Source organism: Equus asinus, chromosome 1 (assembly GCF_041296235.1).
Source record: "Equus asinus isolate D_3611 breed Donkey chromosome 1, EquAss-T2T_v2, whole genome shotgun sequence".
NCBI lineage: Eukaryota > Metazoa > Chordata > Mammalia > Perissodactyla > Equidae > Equus > Equus asinus.
The window spans coordinates 131,337,045-131,353,095 of NC_091790.1; the positions used below are offsets into that span (position 1 = coordinate 131,337,045).

At 37.1% G+C, this 16,051-nt stretch overlaps 1 protein-coding gene across 14 annotated transcripts in view; it reads left to right on the top strand.

Moving 5' to 3' along the window:
* The first annotated feature begins 6,079 nt into the window (after positions 1-6,079).
* CROT (carnitine O-octanoyltransferase) overlaps positions 6,080-16,051 on the top strand; it is a 54,363-nt gene continuing 44,391 nt past the window's right edge. For 2 of the 14 annotated variants that reach the window (XM_014861316.3, XM_070507643.1), the window contains exons 1-6: positions 6,105-6,272; positions 6,736-6,813; positions 9,414-9,549; positions 13,024-13,148; positions 14,621-14,802; positions 14,969-15,093. In XM_014861316.3, coding sequence (XP_014716802.1) covers positions 9,435-9,549; positions 13,024-13,148; positions 14,621-14,802; positions 14,969-15,093 — 547 coding nt within the window. In that variant the 5' untranslated portion in view covers positions 6,105-6,272; positions 6,736-6,813; positions 9,414-9,434. Of the gene's footprint in view, positions 6,814-9,413; positions 9,550-13,023; positions 13,149-14,620; positions 14,803-14,968; positions 15,094-16,051 lie in introns of all 14 variants that reach the window. The other 12 variants (XM_070507651.1, XM_070507615.1, XM_070507636.1 and 9 more) reach the window with 12 other exon arrangements.

Consider the following 16,051-nt stretch of genomic DNA (forward strand, 5'->3'; position numbering starts at 1 on the left):
GAAAATCAGTGGTTGTTAGAAGTTTCAACAAGGAACAGATGGTTCTACTAAAAAATGAAACTACCTCTTCAAAGAAGCATAGTAACCTTTATGAATTTGTGTTAGAAAAGCAAGCAGGGATTGGAAGGAGAATAAAGAAAGGGATTTGTGCTTAACTTCACTACAATTGAGATCTTATTTGTATACAGTGTATGTCCCAAGTCCCTTATATGTTAATATGTTTAGATGAACTCGACATGGTAGAAAAAGGATGCTATTACAAGGGGAAAAAAGACAAGTATGGTCTTTGGAGCAGAAATGAAAATCTTCCTTCAGCTTCTTGATATTAAGGGTAGCAGTACAAACATTAAACCATCCTTTCTGTGTCTCTGCTTTGTAACATAAGGACCGTCAAGAATAAAACTATGATAAGCGATGCTTGACTCTAAGACTATGTAGAACGTGATTTCACATCTCTTTGACATTACAAACCGTACTTCACGTAATATTTCAGATCTTTATAAATATCATTTATCTTGGTACTAAAGGTAAATTCTAATTATTTGTGCTTCCCATTTTTTTAAGTTCCATAATCACAAGAACGTGTTACATAAGGGGTGACTTTGTCTCATGTCAAGGCTAATATAAGAATCTTTATTATGCGACCTTCAAAAAGTACTTATTAATTATAAGTTAGAATTTAATTTTAGGCACAAGCATGATAGGTAAAAAACAAACAAAATAAAATTGAAAAAACTGGAGCTTAGAGGAGCTGCAAATTGTTAAAGGCACCATGATAAAATAACACAGAATAACATGACACCTTCCCTTTTGTGTAAACCCATGATGGAGTTCCCTCTGTTTCATTTATCGTATCCTTTCTGATAACTTAAGGATATGAAAAAAAAAGTCAGCATAATGGTTAAGTACTCAGAAGTATTTTAAATAACGCAACACCAATATGCTTCAACAGAAATGTATTTTTTAACAGGAAAAGTACATTATAAGGTATGTATCAGAATATGAGGCATAAACTAATGTGGAATTCAAATTTTAAAAAGACAAGATATTCACTGTATTACAAAGGCAACAAATGACAAATCACCCTCAAAATCTAACATTTTTCTCTAAGCACTTAAGCTGACTGATAGACTGAAAATTTTTATATTGTTAATGGTACATTTCATATTGTTAATTACAAAAATACAACTAAAAATCGAAAAACATTCCTAAAATTAAAATCGCTCAAGTTTAAATGTCAGCAAGCATGATGAAACAATCAGGTAGATCACCCACAATTTCAAGGATGACCATTTTCTCCAATGATTTTCCAAGATAGAGTCTAGCTAATATAATTTGCCTGTGAACATACGGCCTGTTGACTAGCCCCCACTGATGTTTCAGTAGGGGGATGACTACAGTACTTTTTTGATAAACTATAGAGCAGTTATTCAAAATGAAACTGAATAAAACTGGTTTCCTTTTGAGGACACATATACATCATTTCTCTTATTTTCTTGGATACCATAAATTGGAAAAGTCCCCAGACACTTATAAACATGAATATTATGCAATATATAGACTATAAACCTAGTGTTATTAATAAATATTCATATTGAACATTACATTTGTGAATACTTTCTTCCTCATAATAACTGTGTAAATGAAGAGGTAGCTGTGTGATACTGTGAAGAACCAAGAACACTGATACTTCCAGCTCAGTTCACTAGATTAGATCGGGTTCTCAGAAGCATAATGTACATGAAAAGTCAATATTTATGTACTAAATGAAACACTGTACTCTGTTGTCTCTAGCTATATGCAAAGTCTTATGTCCTTGGACATACGAGAGATCCAAAATAACCAAAAATCATCTTGAAAGACTCAGACGTCCAGATTTCAAAACTAAAAAGCTGCAGTAATCAAGACAGTGTGGCACTGGCAAAGAACAGCATATCCTGTAGATGATTCAAAGAGAATTGACAGTGCAGAAACAAACCCTATCATTTATGGTCCACTAACTTTTGACAAAGGGGCCAAGCCAGTTCAATGGGGAAAAAATAGGCTTTTCAAAAATGGTGCTAGGACAACTGGATTTCCACATGCAAAAGAATGAATTTGGACCCCTACTTCATACTACACAAAAAATCATTTAAAGTGGATCATAGGCATAAGTATAAGAGCAAAAGCTACAAAACTCTTAGAAGAAAACACATGAGCAAGTCTTTACGATGTTAACTTAGGCAATGATTTCTTAGCTACAACATCAAAATCACAAGTGACAAAAGACAAGATTAATGAGTAGGAAATCATTAAAATTAAAACATTTGTGCTTCAAAGGACATTATCAAGAAAGTAAAAAGACAACCTACGAAGGGGAGAAACATATTTGCAAATCATATATCTGATAAGAGATTTGTATCCAGAATATATAAAGAACACTTACAACTCAACAACAAAAAGACAACCCAATGAAAAAATGGGTAAAAAATCTGAACAGATACCTCTCCAAAGAAGATGCACAAAGATGCCAACAAGCAAGGGAAAAGATGCTCAACATCATCAGTCTTCAACGAAATGCAAATTAAGACCACAATGAGCTAACACATCTCATCACATCTACCAGGAGGGCTATAATCAAAAAGATGGACAATAACATGTACTATTGTTATATTTTTTTGTGAACAAATTGGAACCCTTATACATTGCTGATGGGAATGTAAAATGGTGCAGCTACTTTGGGAAGCAGTTTGGCAGTTTTTAAAAATGTTAAACATAGAGTTACCATATGACCCAACAATTCCACTCCTAGGTATACACCCAAAACAACTGAAAATATATATTCTCACAAAAACTTGTGCATAAATGTTTATGGCAGCATTGTTCATAATAGATAAAAGATGGAAATACTCCAAATGTCCATCAGCTGATGAATGGGTAGACAAAATGTGGTATATCCACAGTATGTGATATTATTCAGTCATAAAAAGGAATGAAGTACTGATATCTAATAAACGTGGATGAATCTTGAAGTGAAAGAAGCTAGTCACAAAAGACTACATATTGTGTGATCCTGTTCATATGTATGTCCAAAATAGGTAAATCTATAGAGACAGAAAGTAGATTAACAGCTGCATAGTGCTGGGGAATTGGGGGTGGGGTGTGGCTGAGGAGTGTTTGCCAATGATTACATTCTTTTTGGGGTGACAAAAATGTTCTAAAATTAGATTATGGTGATTGCATAATCCTGCGAATATAGTAAATGTCATTTAAATGGGCAAACTTTATGGTGTATAAATTATAGCTTGATGAAGCTAAATTTTTTTAAAATGTTATATTCTGTTTAGTAATAAAGAATTTTTCTGAGATATAAAAACATCATGTTACCTTAACTCTTTCCTAGGATTTTGGTGGTAAATTTTTATACACAGTGAATATCATCAAAGGCAACCCCAAACCAAATGCTAAAAAGAGGCCCTTTGTACATACATCTGCTGTTGGTAGTGGAGTTAGTTTTTAATCTCAGGTTGACCACTTTGCACGCAGCATACTTTAACCTGCTGTTGGCTACTTCCCAAAATGACCACTCCTCTACTGCCCCCGTCCAACAAAAAAATAAGAAAAGGTTGAGCCAGCCCTGATGGCCTAGCAGTTCATGTTCAGCACACTCCACTTTGGCGGCAGGGGTTCAGTTTCCCAGGCGTGGAATCACAAGACTCATCTGTCAGTAGCCATGCTGTGGCAGCAGCTCACATAGAACTACAAGGACCTACAACTGAAATATACAGCTATGTACTTGGGCTTTGGGGAGGAGAAAAAAAAAAGGAAGAGGAAGATTGGCAATAGATGTTAGCTGAGGGTGAACTTTCCCAGTAAAAAAAAAAAAAGATTACATAATTATTTCTTCAATATGCTTATATTACACATCCAGATGAAAATAGGTTAAAGATCTGTTCCATAGATTAGAGCTATTTATACTACATATCATTACTTTTTAGAGTCATAAGTCTTAGCAGCAAGCTAGCTTTGCAGATAGAAATGTAAACTTCTAGTATTTTTATACTTTTTATGATGGAACTTCCTCAGACTTGTTTATGAGTTTTTCTATTTGGGGTATACTGAGAAAGAGCTACATAGGATTAAAAATGAAAGATCTTTTAAGGCAACTTAAAAAAACTTATTATCCCCACTTGTAGTACTTACAGGTTTTCTCCAGAAAAATAGTTGACTCACAGTCAATTTTTAATTTTGGAACAACTTCTTGTTATCAATACACTTCATGTGCCTGAAACATCTTCCTCACTAGCTACTATTTTCCATCTCACTCTAAAAATGCAAACTAGTTCAAATCTAACCTGAACAGAACACAATTTGGAATCTGACTTTAAAATATATATTATGCATTTTGAAGAAAAAGTCACCTATAAATATATGCTTTGGGAGATTATTGGTACATCTGCTTATCGGTATATTTTAAAAGATTACCTTTTTTCCCCCTCCACACTCAGGTCTCTGTTCCACTTATTTTCATACAGTCTCACAATTTTTTCTCTCTCCAAGAATCTTTTCAGAAATATCTTGTTTCCCTTTAAATAAATACCAAGACCAGGAGAAGGACGGTGAAGCTAGGTGACCCGAAGTTCTATGCCACCAACAGGCATTCAACATGCAGAAACTTTTTCACAGGTGGCAAAATTCACTAGACATGAGAAAAATGTACAATGAAAGTTTTTGAGTAGCTTTTTATTACTCCAAGAATACTATCTTGTAAGCCAATTTTAACCTTATCCAGAACACAGCACTTACATACTATGAGATAAAAGTTCCTTATGGTGTCTTCGGAAATTACTACAACTTTACAACCTCTTATCTGAAATTTCTTTGGCCTGAAATGTTTCAGAATTCAGAACTTTTATTAGAAAGGTCTGTCTGCCATATATTACGCAACACCTCCAGCAAGCGCTAGAGCTGCACTGTAATCAAACACATTAAGATTTCTGCAGAAAACTTAGGAATATTCACGCTAAGTCAATATTCAGTTATACATGGCCTCAGTTCTGTTCAGGTCAGACTTACTATTAAGTGAGTTAGGAAAGACAAAAGATTGGCATCTGTAATAACATAGTAATTTGAAATGTAGTTCTTAATGTTTGGTATCTAGTTCAGACTCACTGTAAACTATTGGTCTTTTCTTTCACAAAACTGAAAGAGTATTTAAAATGAAAAAAATGAAACTATATTTCAGGAGGTAAACGGAAAATAGATTAGCCTTGGAAACTAAGTTAACCACATTATGATTTTCCTCTAGAACTTGTCTAGCTCTGGTTAAAAACGCCATTTCTTGGTGCGATAGTGAAAGACATCAGATCAACCCCAAGCTTTCAGTGTGAGCATCCCTGGAGGCTTCAAGGATCTCAGGCAGCATGAAGACCTGGAGGAAGATAGGGAGGCCCTGGATGGCGCAGTGCTTGAAGCACACCCAAGCGGGCAAACTTCAGCTTCAGTGTATGAAGGCAAAGACAGGTCAACTAGGAATCTGTGTGGTCAACTGTTCTCTTGCCAGGACACAGGAAACGCGTTGGTATAAATTCTTGTTTGGAGGCTGCAAAAAGCGTCGCACAGAGAAGGCGGAGGAGTGGCTGATAAGTCAGAGCTGGGGCTAGAATAGAAAAGGAAACAGGGTGCCCAGTCTTGTACAAGTTGGGTGAAAATGGGTCTGAGCAACCCGTTCCTGCGTCGGTCTCCGAGGGTTCGGTACCTGCGTGGGCGGAGCACCGCCGACCCAGAAGCCCCGCCGTATCTCGGGCCAGGGCGCTGTGCTCCACCTGCGGCAAGCAGTTAACTGCTGCCCGACAGTGTTCACACAGTCCATGTGCCATCCCGCGAGCCCGTCCCAGGCCCACAGCCTAGAATCCAACCCCGCGCAGAGAACACCCACGGGAACAGCGAGCGGGTCCCACTAGAGCGCAGGCCCGGCCCGCCCCCGGCTTCAAGTACGGGGCGGGACCCTCGCGGCTTTCCATCCAATCCCTGTTCCCCAATGTTCTCGGGGCGGGACCCTCGCGGCTTTCCATCCAATTGCCGCTCTCCTTGGCTCCCGCTAGGGAGCCGACTGGCGCGGCTGCGAGGTAAAGCAGGCGGGCGACGCTGCGCCCCCTCCCTCCCTTAATCCTCAGCGGGTGGGGGAAAGTTACGTCCTGTAGAACGGAGTTAAATAGTGTAGAACGACGGAGGTGTCAGGACTCAGCGAGGGTCTCCTGTCATCAGTGATCTCACCCGCCGGGGTCGGAGAGGTACCCTTGAGGTTGGGCCGCTAGGCTGGTCCGCTGGCTGGTCCGTCGTGATGTTTGGTTGGAGTTGTCTCTCTCGGCGGCCTCTTGAGTGTGCAGAGCTGCCCTTGGGTTGGTGGGAGGAGTCTCCGCTCTCGTCGCCGTCTGCTCCTCCTAGAGCCAAGCGTTGAACGCTTGTCCCCTGCGACAGGGCGCCGGCACCGGATACCTGGGCATCGGGATGTACTTTGTATCCTGTGGACCTGTCTAATGGAACGGAGTACGATTGTCCGAAACCTAGTTAATCCTGTAGTAATTTTTATCCAGCTCTCTAGCAGATGGACTTTCGCGTGTGTTGGCTGTGATTACCAAAAGTTGAGTCTTGGGGCCTCCCAACCCCTGGCTTGTCTGCCTTCCACCCTCTTTCCAAGTTTTTGTTAATTATCCCCCCCCTGCAATTGTTAAGCTTCTTTCTTCCTTCCCACAGTCGCCAGGCTTGTGATCTCAAAACAGAATTGTTGCAACAGGCTACCGTCAGTCCTAAACAGTTCATCTTGGTGTACTGGTATGTGACAATCTATTTTTTTACTTGTTGTTTCTGATTGACTTTCCGCTTTGAGTTTACATCTTAATGCCACCAGGAAGCCCACTGTAATTGAATCCAGTGTCCTCATTTTCTAAATGCATATATAGGTTCTTTTGTAATTATATTATTTAATTTAATCTTTGTGGTTGAAAATTCATGGCAAATAATCCTTCATGAAAGAATCTGATAATTCATATTTTTAACATGTACTTCCTGGTGAGGTGAGATTGTAGTGAGAATGGAATTAGTAATCTTGGTCTCAGTTTCCTAGAGTCTATTAAGTGGCAGGGAGGTACACAGAGAATAATTTATCTTTTATATATATCTGTATTAGTTTCCTATTGCTACCATAGCAATTTATTACAAACTTAACAAACTTTTTTTTTTAACAGTTAAAAAGATAAATTTATTATCTCACAGCTTCTGTAGATCTGAAGTCCATGCGGGTTTTAGCTGGGTACTCTGTTTAGGATCTCATAAAGCTGAAATAAAGGTTTCTGTATGTCTGGGCTCTTTTCCAGAGGCTCTGGGGGGGAATCCACCTGCAGGCTCATTGAGGTTGTTGGCAGAATTCATTTCCATGCAGTTGTAGGACCAAGATTCCCATTTCTGTACTGTCAGCTGAAGCCTCTCTCAGTTCCATAAGACTGACCATCTGCATCTTCAAAGCCAGACAACACCTCCAACACTTTTCATGCTTTTAACCTCCCTGACTCATTGTCTGCCACCAGCTAGAGAAAGCTTTCTGCGCTTAAGGGCTCAAGTGATCAGATTAGGCCCACCTGGATAATCTCCCGACTTTAAGGTCAGTTGACTGTATAAAATAACACAGTCGCACTCATGGAAGTGATAATCTCATATTCATAGGTTCTGTGGATTAGAGGGAGTGGAATCCTGGGGGCCATTCATAGAAATTCTATCTAGGATAATATGGTTGTCTCTACTAGATTATTTTTATAATGTGCTTTTGCAGGCGGTTTTTAAAAAAATCCTAACAACTCTATCTGATTATATGATTATCCTCTCTACAGATAAGGAAATTCAGTTAAAGTTCGTTGTCCAGAGGCACGTGGTATTTGGTCCTAGATCTACATTTCCATTAGGTCTAAAACCATGTTTATGGATGGTCAAAGAGAAGTGCAGCCAAAGTCATTAGATAGGGAGAAACTATGAGATCTTTGTTGTACCTCATTTTTGGATTCTCTCTTTATATTAGTGGTATAGGCTAAGCTCTTCTACCCTAGCAAAGAAAGGCCAAAATACAATGGCATGAATAAGATAAAAGTTTTTTCATACATGTAGAGGAAGGAGTCCAGAGCTAGTAGATTCTGACAACCTCAGTGCATGGCTTCCAATAATAGGTCCAAGATGCCGTTCCAGTTGGCACTACCTGCTAGGCAGTGAGAAAGAGAGAACGCACAGGGAGAGCACATGTAGTCCTTAATAGGGGCATGACCTTTGTGACATACATCACAAACCTGGACTTGAGCTCCAAGGGAGAGTAGGAAAGATACAGTTTTGTGGCTGTATACCCAACTAAAACTCAGGATTCTGTTAAGAAAGAATGGGAAAAATGATATTGGCTGAAAACAGTCTCTGCCACACCCTTGTTTTTGATGGTTTATTCTGTAACGTTCTATGAGTGGAATATTTTGTTTGGCTTTGCTGTTAGTTTTAAAAAGTAGTATTTAAAGGACAGGAAATTCTTATTCAATATTAATGTTCTTGATTTCTCAATTGCTATTTTAATATATAATTTAATTTATATATATTTATATAATTTCTTTGAGAAATCTCATTTTTCATTTAGCACTTACATACATCATTCATTTTGATTTAGTTTTGAGTTAGTTTGATTTCTCTGATGAAAATTAATACAGTTGTGGAAAGTGTTGAAGATTGCTTTGGGATGTGTGAAACCATTCTGCATATCTGCATATACCATCTGCACAGTTAGGTCACAGCAGCTTGTCATGTGATTTGTGTATACTATAATATTCTGTAACTCGACAGTTGGATGACTTTTCCACACTTCTTTATACTTTGCTCTTCAAAATTCTTTCTCTCAGCCCATCCTTTTCTGCATCTGAATTGTACTTGCCCATTTAGACCTGCTGCAGGTCTCCTCATCCGCTATCGTGTAGCCTTTATATACTTGGAAGATCGCGGTCAAACAGATCTGGGCTTGAGTTGTTGCTTTGACTTTGGGCAAGTTACTAAATCTCTCTTGAGTTTTGGTTTCTTCATATGTAGAGTGGCCGTGAATGCCATCATTCAGAGATAATATGAAAATTAAGGAGATAACACATTTTCTTTAACACTGCAGTACTTGGCAAATAGTGGATGCTCAATTAATGATAATTATGCCATTCCCATTGATCACTCCTTAGCCTCTAGTACTGTGAGTCTATACTTTAAAAAAAAAATTGTTTTTCTCTCTCTGACAAGTTTATGAATGCCTTATGAACTAGCATCAAGTCCTGGGTAGCCTGTGGTCCCTAGATATTAATTTGGTGAATTGGAACTAGCATATATAAGAATATTTATGAGATTGAAGTTGTGAGGGCTTTTTTCTTTAGTTTTCCGATTGTGATTGCATCATGGAAAATCAGTTGGCTAAATCAGCTGAAGAACGAACATTTCAGTACCAAGATTCTCTTCCATCACTGCCTGTTCCTTCACTTGAAGAATCATTAAAAAGATATCTTGAATCAGGTATGTTTGTAATCTTCTAGTGTATATTAATTTTGTTAGCAACTTAGAAAACTGTGAAATTGTTAGAAGTTGATGAGGATCTAATTGCTTTTTCCTCTAGGCTCATGATAATTAAAGTATTCTTAAAATGTCCAAAACTTCTCCTCTCTCATGTTAATTTTTCCATAGTTTGTAAAGCCAGATAGTACTATTAGGCTTACAATAAAAAGTAGTAGTCCTCTGCCTCATCCCCCCTTAAACTGGGAATCCTGCAAATCCCACTCCCTCAGGCAAGCATTTTCAAATATTGTATCTGTTTCTTGTGTTGTTTATCTCTGGATTTAAACCAACATTCTTATATTGCTATTTCTTGAATTTTTAGTTGTAAATATTTTAAATTCGTTCCTAAAAAGATGTGGGTTTTAACTTTCTGTATCTCATGACCTTCCTTCCCCCTACACCCAATGTATATGTGATCCAACATATCCACATTTTCTCTCTCATTCTCTCAATATAGTGGTACAAAATCACCATTTGGGATTAAATTAGTATTAAATCAGGTTTCACCTGATTTAAATCAGTATTTATTTGAATTAAATCGCCTGACCATTTAGGGTTTATGGTTATGCGATTATTCACAAGAGAACCATTCAGTGTACTTTGATTATCTTTTTGCTACATTTTGTTTTTCCTCATTTTTCATTTGCTTAGTACTTTGTATCCATAATGAATTGAATTCCAAACACTTCAATACACTGAAAATCCCTGAATTTAAACACATAAGATATTCTCTTAGTTTCATTTCTTCTTGGAGACATCTCTGCTGGGGCCCTCTACTCTTCTGGTTCAGTCAGCATTCACTTTTCTTGAGCTGGCTGGACAGCTGTTATCCTGGGGCTTTCCTTCGGCCACCATCCTGGCAGTTCTCTTCGCCTCTCTCTCCTGTGTTGGATTCTCTACTTCCTGGATTCCATCTTCCTCTTTATCTTCCCTCATTTTGGTGCAATGTATCTTCAGTAGCTACTTGAGAAAGCGTGTCTAGGAGGAAAGGAATCTAAGACCTAAAAATGAATGTATTTTACATTCATACTTGATTGTTTGGTGGAGTATAGAATTCTGGGTTGGAAATGATTTTTCTTAAGAGTTTTGAAGAAACTGTTCTTCTTGAGAAATCTGATGCCCCTCTGATGTTTGATCCTTTATATGTGACCTGTTGTTTTTTACTCTCAGGATGCCTTTGAGAACGTTTTTCTTTGTCCCTACCATTCTGAATTTCCCAGTGATGTAGGTTTTTACACGTGTGTAGGTATTTACATTTATCTCTCTGAACACTCAGTGGGTTCTTTTAGTTTAAAAGTCATGTTCTTCAGTTCTAAGAAATTTTTAAAGTATGTTTCTTTGATAGTTTTCTCCTCCCTTTGCTCTCTGGAATTCCTGTTACTTAGATCTGGGTCCTTCTGGGCTAAGCTTTTAGTTAAAAAAACTGTTTCCCTTTCATTATTTGTGCCTTTCCCTTTTTGGTCTATGTACTGTTTGATATCACCAATCCTTTTTTTGTTCCATTCTGCTCTCTGACTCATGTGAGAGGCTTTCCTCAATATCTGGTAATCCTTAGTCATTCATATTTAAGAGTCAGACCTTTAAAGCTGATTGGGACCTCTGTGTGCATGGGTAGGGCTTCGAGGCTAGGGGACCTTATATTAAGCCTTGTAGGGTAATAGGGCAGAGGTATAGCAGTTCCATTAGGGCATAGCCAAATACTCCTTTCTCTTGGACTGACTGGTTTCCCCAAAGAAGAATCCTCTCATCTTTTGTTCAGAAGGCATAAGCCTGACTGCTAGTGTTTTGGGGGCTGGGTAGGGGAAGGGGGCTGGAGGACTCATTGTTCTGGGTGTATACTTTCATTATAATCCCTGTTTTTCAATATGGGGTAGAATCTATGTATTCAGTTTGTCTGGTTCAACTCCTGAGAGTAAACCTCTGGATTTCTACTGGCATTGGGAGGAAGTTGCCTGGCTTTCTAGAGTGGAGAAAGAGACCTGCAGGGTCTAGCGTGGATGGCGTGGTTGTCTGCTGCTTTTAAAGACTTTCCAACAGTCCTCCCGTTTTGAGCCTTCTTTGCCCCTTGCCTTTGGGAGCCCACCTGTGATGAACTGTTGAAGCTTTCTGGGATTCTGCTGCAGGGATGGGGCTGCTTCTTGGTTTGCACCTAACCCCACCCTGTCTCCTCCTCCCTTCCATCTCCAGGGTTTAGATATTAAGTTTCTCCGTTCTACAAAGTCAGTTACCGGTTTCTCATGTGTTTTCTAATTTGTAAAATGTTAGTTTAACTTGTATGCTGTCCTCTCTTCTTTCATTTTCTTTGTCCTTATGAATTTATGCCTTTTTTATTACTTCACTGTCATTTTAGTGAGTTTCCAGGAGTGGAAATAAATGTATGTATTTAGATCACTTTAACTGGAAACCCTCTGATTTTTTTTATATCTTTTCTCTCTTCTTTTTTCTTATCTACTCTCATCTGGAAGTTCTAATTTCTTTTTTTAAAAATTCACTGATTATTCACTTTTTTTGATTATTCACTTCATTTATACTTTCTCTGAATACAGCTTTTGAATTGAGTTTAAGATAAGACTTTGAAGGGGCTGACCCAGTGGCTGAGTGGCTTAAGTTCGCGTGCTCTGCTGCAGGTGGCCCAGTGTTTTGTCAGTTCGAATCCTGGGCGTGGACATGTCGTTGCTCATCAAACCACGCTGAGACAGTGTCCCACATGCCACAACTAGAAGGACCCACAACTAAGAATATACAACTATGTACTGGGGGGCTTTGGAGAGAAAAAGGAAAAAAATAAAATCTTTAAAACAAAAAAGATAAGACTTTGAAGAGACAAAATAAAACAAAAGGAAGATATTAATATTAATGTCCCTTGATTTCTATTCTACTTTCATCTACAGCTTAATTTTCAGAACAGTTTTTCATGGACTAAGAACCCTGTATCCTTTTTTTTCTTTTTTGAAGGAAACCATTATTGGCCACAAGACACCCTGAACAGCTCTGGGCAGGCTTTACACTTAAATTTACATACATATTGCATATATACATAATGTTCAAGGCTTTGCTTGAACATTAGTGGAAAGGAGCTTAATTTCTATTATTCGTGGCTAAACAGGATTTACTTTCCTATTGACTAATAGCTAGACGATAGCTCTGTCTTTGTCATTTTAACTATCATCTTGGACTATTTTAAAATAATTTTTCAGACCATGATTATCAGATTACATAATATCCACTGTTTTATTTTTTATAGTATTTTGCATTGTTGCTTTTCAGACGTTATCATGTGCTAAATTATTGTAACTTATTGGCCTTCTGTGATAATGAATACATACATAGTTGTTTTACATTTCTGAGTCTTAAGGTTTGTATAAGTAATAAAAATTGAGGTGAGTTTGTGGTACTTGATGTCTAAATACTTTAATGCATATTTTTTCTTTATAGTAAAGCCCTTTGCAAATGAGGAAGAATATAAGAAAACTGAAGAAATTGTCCAAAAATTTAAAAATGGGATTGGAGGAGAATTACACGAGAAATTACTTGAAAGGGCAAAAGGAAAAAGAAATTGGGTATTTATGTTATTGTGCTTATAATTAGGAAATTGATGCTTAATGAATGAAAAATAAAAATGTATGTAGATTTTGTTTTAAAATTATTACTTTAAAAATTCTTGAAGTCATTGTTGTCATTATCATTATCCAAAAGAATGAATGAATTATTTAACTCTGGGGAGTTTTGAGTGTTGTGAGTGTGCTCCTCTCTTATCATATGGGGAATTTGTTAAAATGCAGATTTCCTGGGACCAGTGATTCTAATTCGGTATCTCTGGAATGGGGGCCCAGAAATCCTTATTTTAGCAACTATTCCCTATGGTTCTGATGCAGGTGATCTGTAGACCATGCTTCAGAGAAACATCTTGTCCAGGTAATCATAGGCTAAAAAACCCAAAACACTAAAGTAGACATGTCACTTAGGTGGTGTACAAATATCTAAATAGTGCAGGGGAGAAAAAGGGCCATTGCCGAATTGGAATGGAGAATGATTATGAGTATTCTATGTTTCAGTTATATAGACTGAGATGTTGGTATAATAATTATTGAGGATCTCAGTAATTTTCCACAAGGAATCTTCTTTGACCTCTTGAGCTTAAACTACTCTTATTTCTATAGTATGAACCAGAGAATGAGTTTTCATAATTAGAAAACATTGCCTTAGTATAGAAATAATGATTGTAACTATCTTTTAGTTTTAGAAATAAAAAGCAAGCTGATTTTTTCATTAGCCATTGATACCTATGATGGAATAATAAAATTTTCTACTTCCAGATTTCTTTATTTTCAGTCTTGAAACTTGAGTGCTTTTAATTAAATCAGAGTAAAGGTAAAGAAGTTGTTCTGTCTGTATCTTTTTCACTTATATCTTTTTCTGAATGACTGATTATAGTTTATAACATCAATTTCTTCAAAAAGAATGCCAAGCAATTTTATGAGATCTGTTTACTTATGTATGAAATTCAATTGTGTATTGTGAAAGAGGTACACATAGAAAGTAGTGTCTTTGAGAAATCTAAATTAGTTTTTAGTCCACCAAAAAGTTTTTATATTTCTGATTTGATATTTCCGTTTTTGCTTGGGAAAGGAAAATTGTAAATTCCTTAATAACTGTTATATTTAAGTGAGGATTTGTTGAATGCATGTTATACACCAGGTGCTCTGAGAAAACACACTTAAGTACTTTGTTGAGTATTTGTGACAATTTGATCTGTCTGAAGGTGTCTTTTTAGTGCTTTCTTGTTTCATGTTTTTGATAATGTAGTTAAACTGAATAGTACTTAAGATCCTTCAATTCTAAAGGAAAGAAATGATCACAATAGCATTTTTCAATATCTGTGATGATTTAAAACAAGAACATACGTTAAGTATTGAAGAGTAAAGCAAAAAGAACAAATATAGGTCTTTTTTATTTATTTATTTTTTTTGCCAGCACTTACACATTCAAGTATTATCAATATCATTAGGCTGATGTTTTTAATTTCTTTTAGCTGGAAGAGTGGTGGCTGAATGTTGCGTATCTGGATGTTCGTATGCCGTCACAACTGAATGTCAACTTTGCGGGTCCTGCGCCCTATATTGAACACTATTGGCCTCCAAAGGAAGGCACTCAGTTGGAAAGAGGAAGTATAAATCTTTGGCATAACTTAAACTACTGGCAGCTATTAAGAAAGTAAGGATAGTTATGTGAATTTAGTAACAGATTTACTCAAGGTCTCAGGTAGCAAAATGTTGAGAAGCTTGATTTAGTTTGGGGATGAATGCTAGAGTTGTGACTGTTTAGTTTATAAGGTTTATAATGACTTCTTGATAAAAAATACTTGTTTTTGTTTCAATAGAGAAAAAGTGCCTGTTCATAAAGTTGGAAATACTCCTCTAGATATGAGTCAATTCCGAATGCTATTTTCTACCTGCAAGGTGCCAGGAATTACTAGAGATTCAGTTATGAGTTATTTTAGGACTGGTAAGTAGAAAACTTGGGTACGTTTTTTGGTAAAGGCATTAGGATTTGGGTAGTTTTGCTGTAGTTATGACACTGTGGAGCATACTCTTTTGAAGAATATTTCTTACTGGATTTTGACTAATCAAAGGCTTTTTGTGAACCTATCTTTCAGTCATTCTGATTAGTTGGAAGTAATTTATGGGAATGGATTTTCTAAACTATATCTTTGATTCTCTGCAAACCTGATGCTCACTTTGCTTCATTTGAGAGTTTAAATTTTAGTTCAAGAGTAGAATTATGAATCAGAGTATTAGGAAATCCGGAGCATATGATCTGGATCCTTCCCTTTCTACCCTCGTTCCTTCTTATCTGAATTCTCTTTTTGAGTGTTTTCTTGTGTGTGCTCCTCATGCCCCATTTCTCTTTGTGGGTGTGCCTTTTTCCCCCTTATATGAGGTGAGAACCTCGTATCATTCTTCTTCAAGGCACTAGAGTTCAGATTGACTCATCAAAGTTTTTGTTTTTACTGTCAGTTTAGTAGCCTGGTGTTTAATTTCTGCTTGGTGTCCTAACATATCCTGAAATGGAAAATTCTGTTGTGGTAACTGCTAGTTTTAGTTTTAGTGACTGTTTTAGATTAGGTAGTCAGGGAAGGCCTCTCTGAGGATCTGAATGATAAGATGATCCAGCACAAGTTTTTGGCTTTTTATTTGTTTTTGTTTAGTTCAGATTGTTGTTTTTGTTATGTATTTTGGATTTGTAGTTAGAAGAATTATTCATAGATTGGTTGTGAGATAAAAGAGAAAAAGTAGAATCAGAAATGACTTCAAGATATTTGGCTTGAGTAACTAACGGGGTGGATAGATGTGTTGCTTTATGAGATGGAAAAAATTGAGGGGAGATATTTAGGGAGGAAAATCAAGAGGTCCCTTAGACTATGTTGAGTTTAAGATACCTTTTAAATATCTAAGTGGAAATG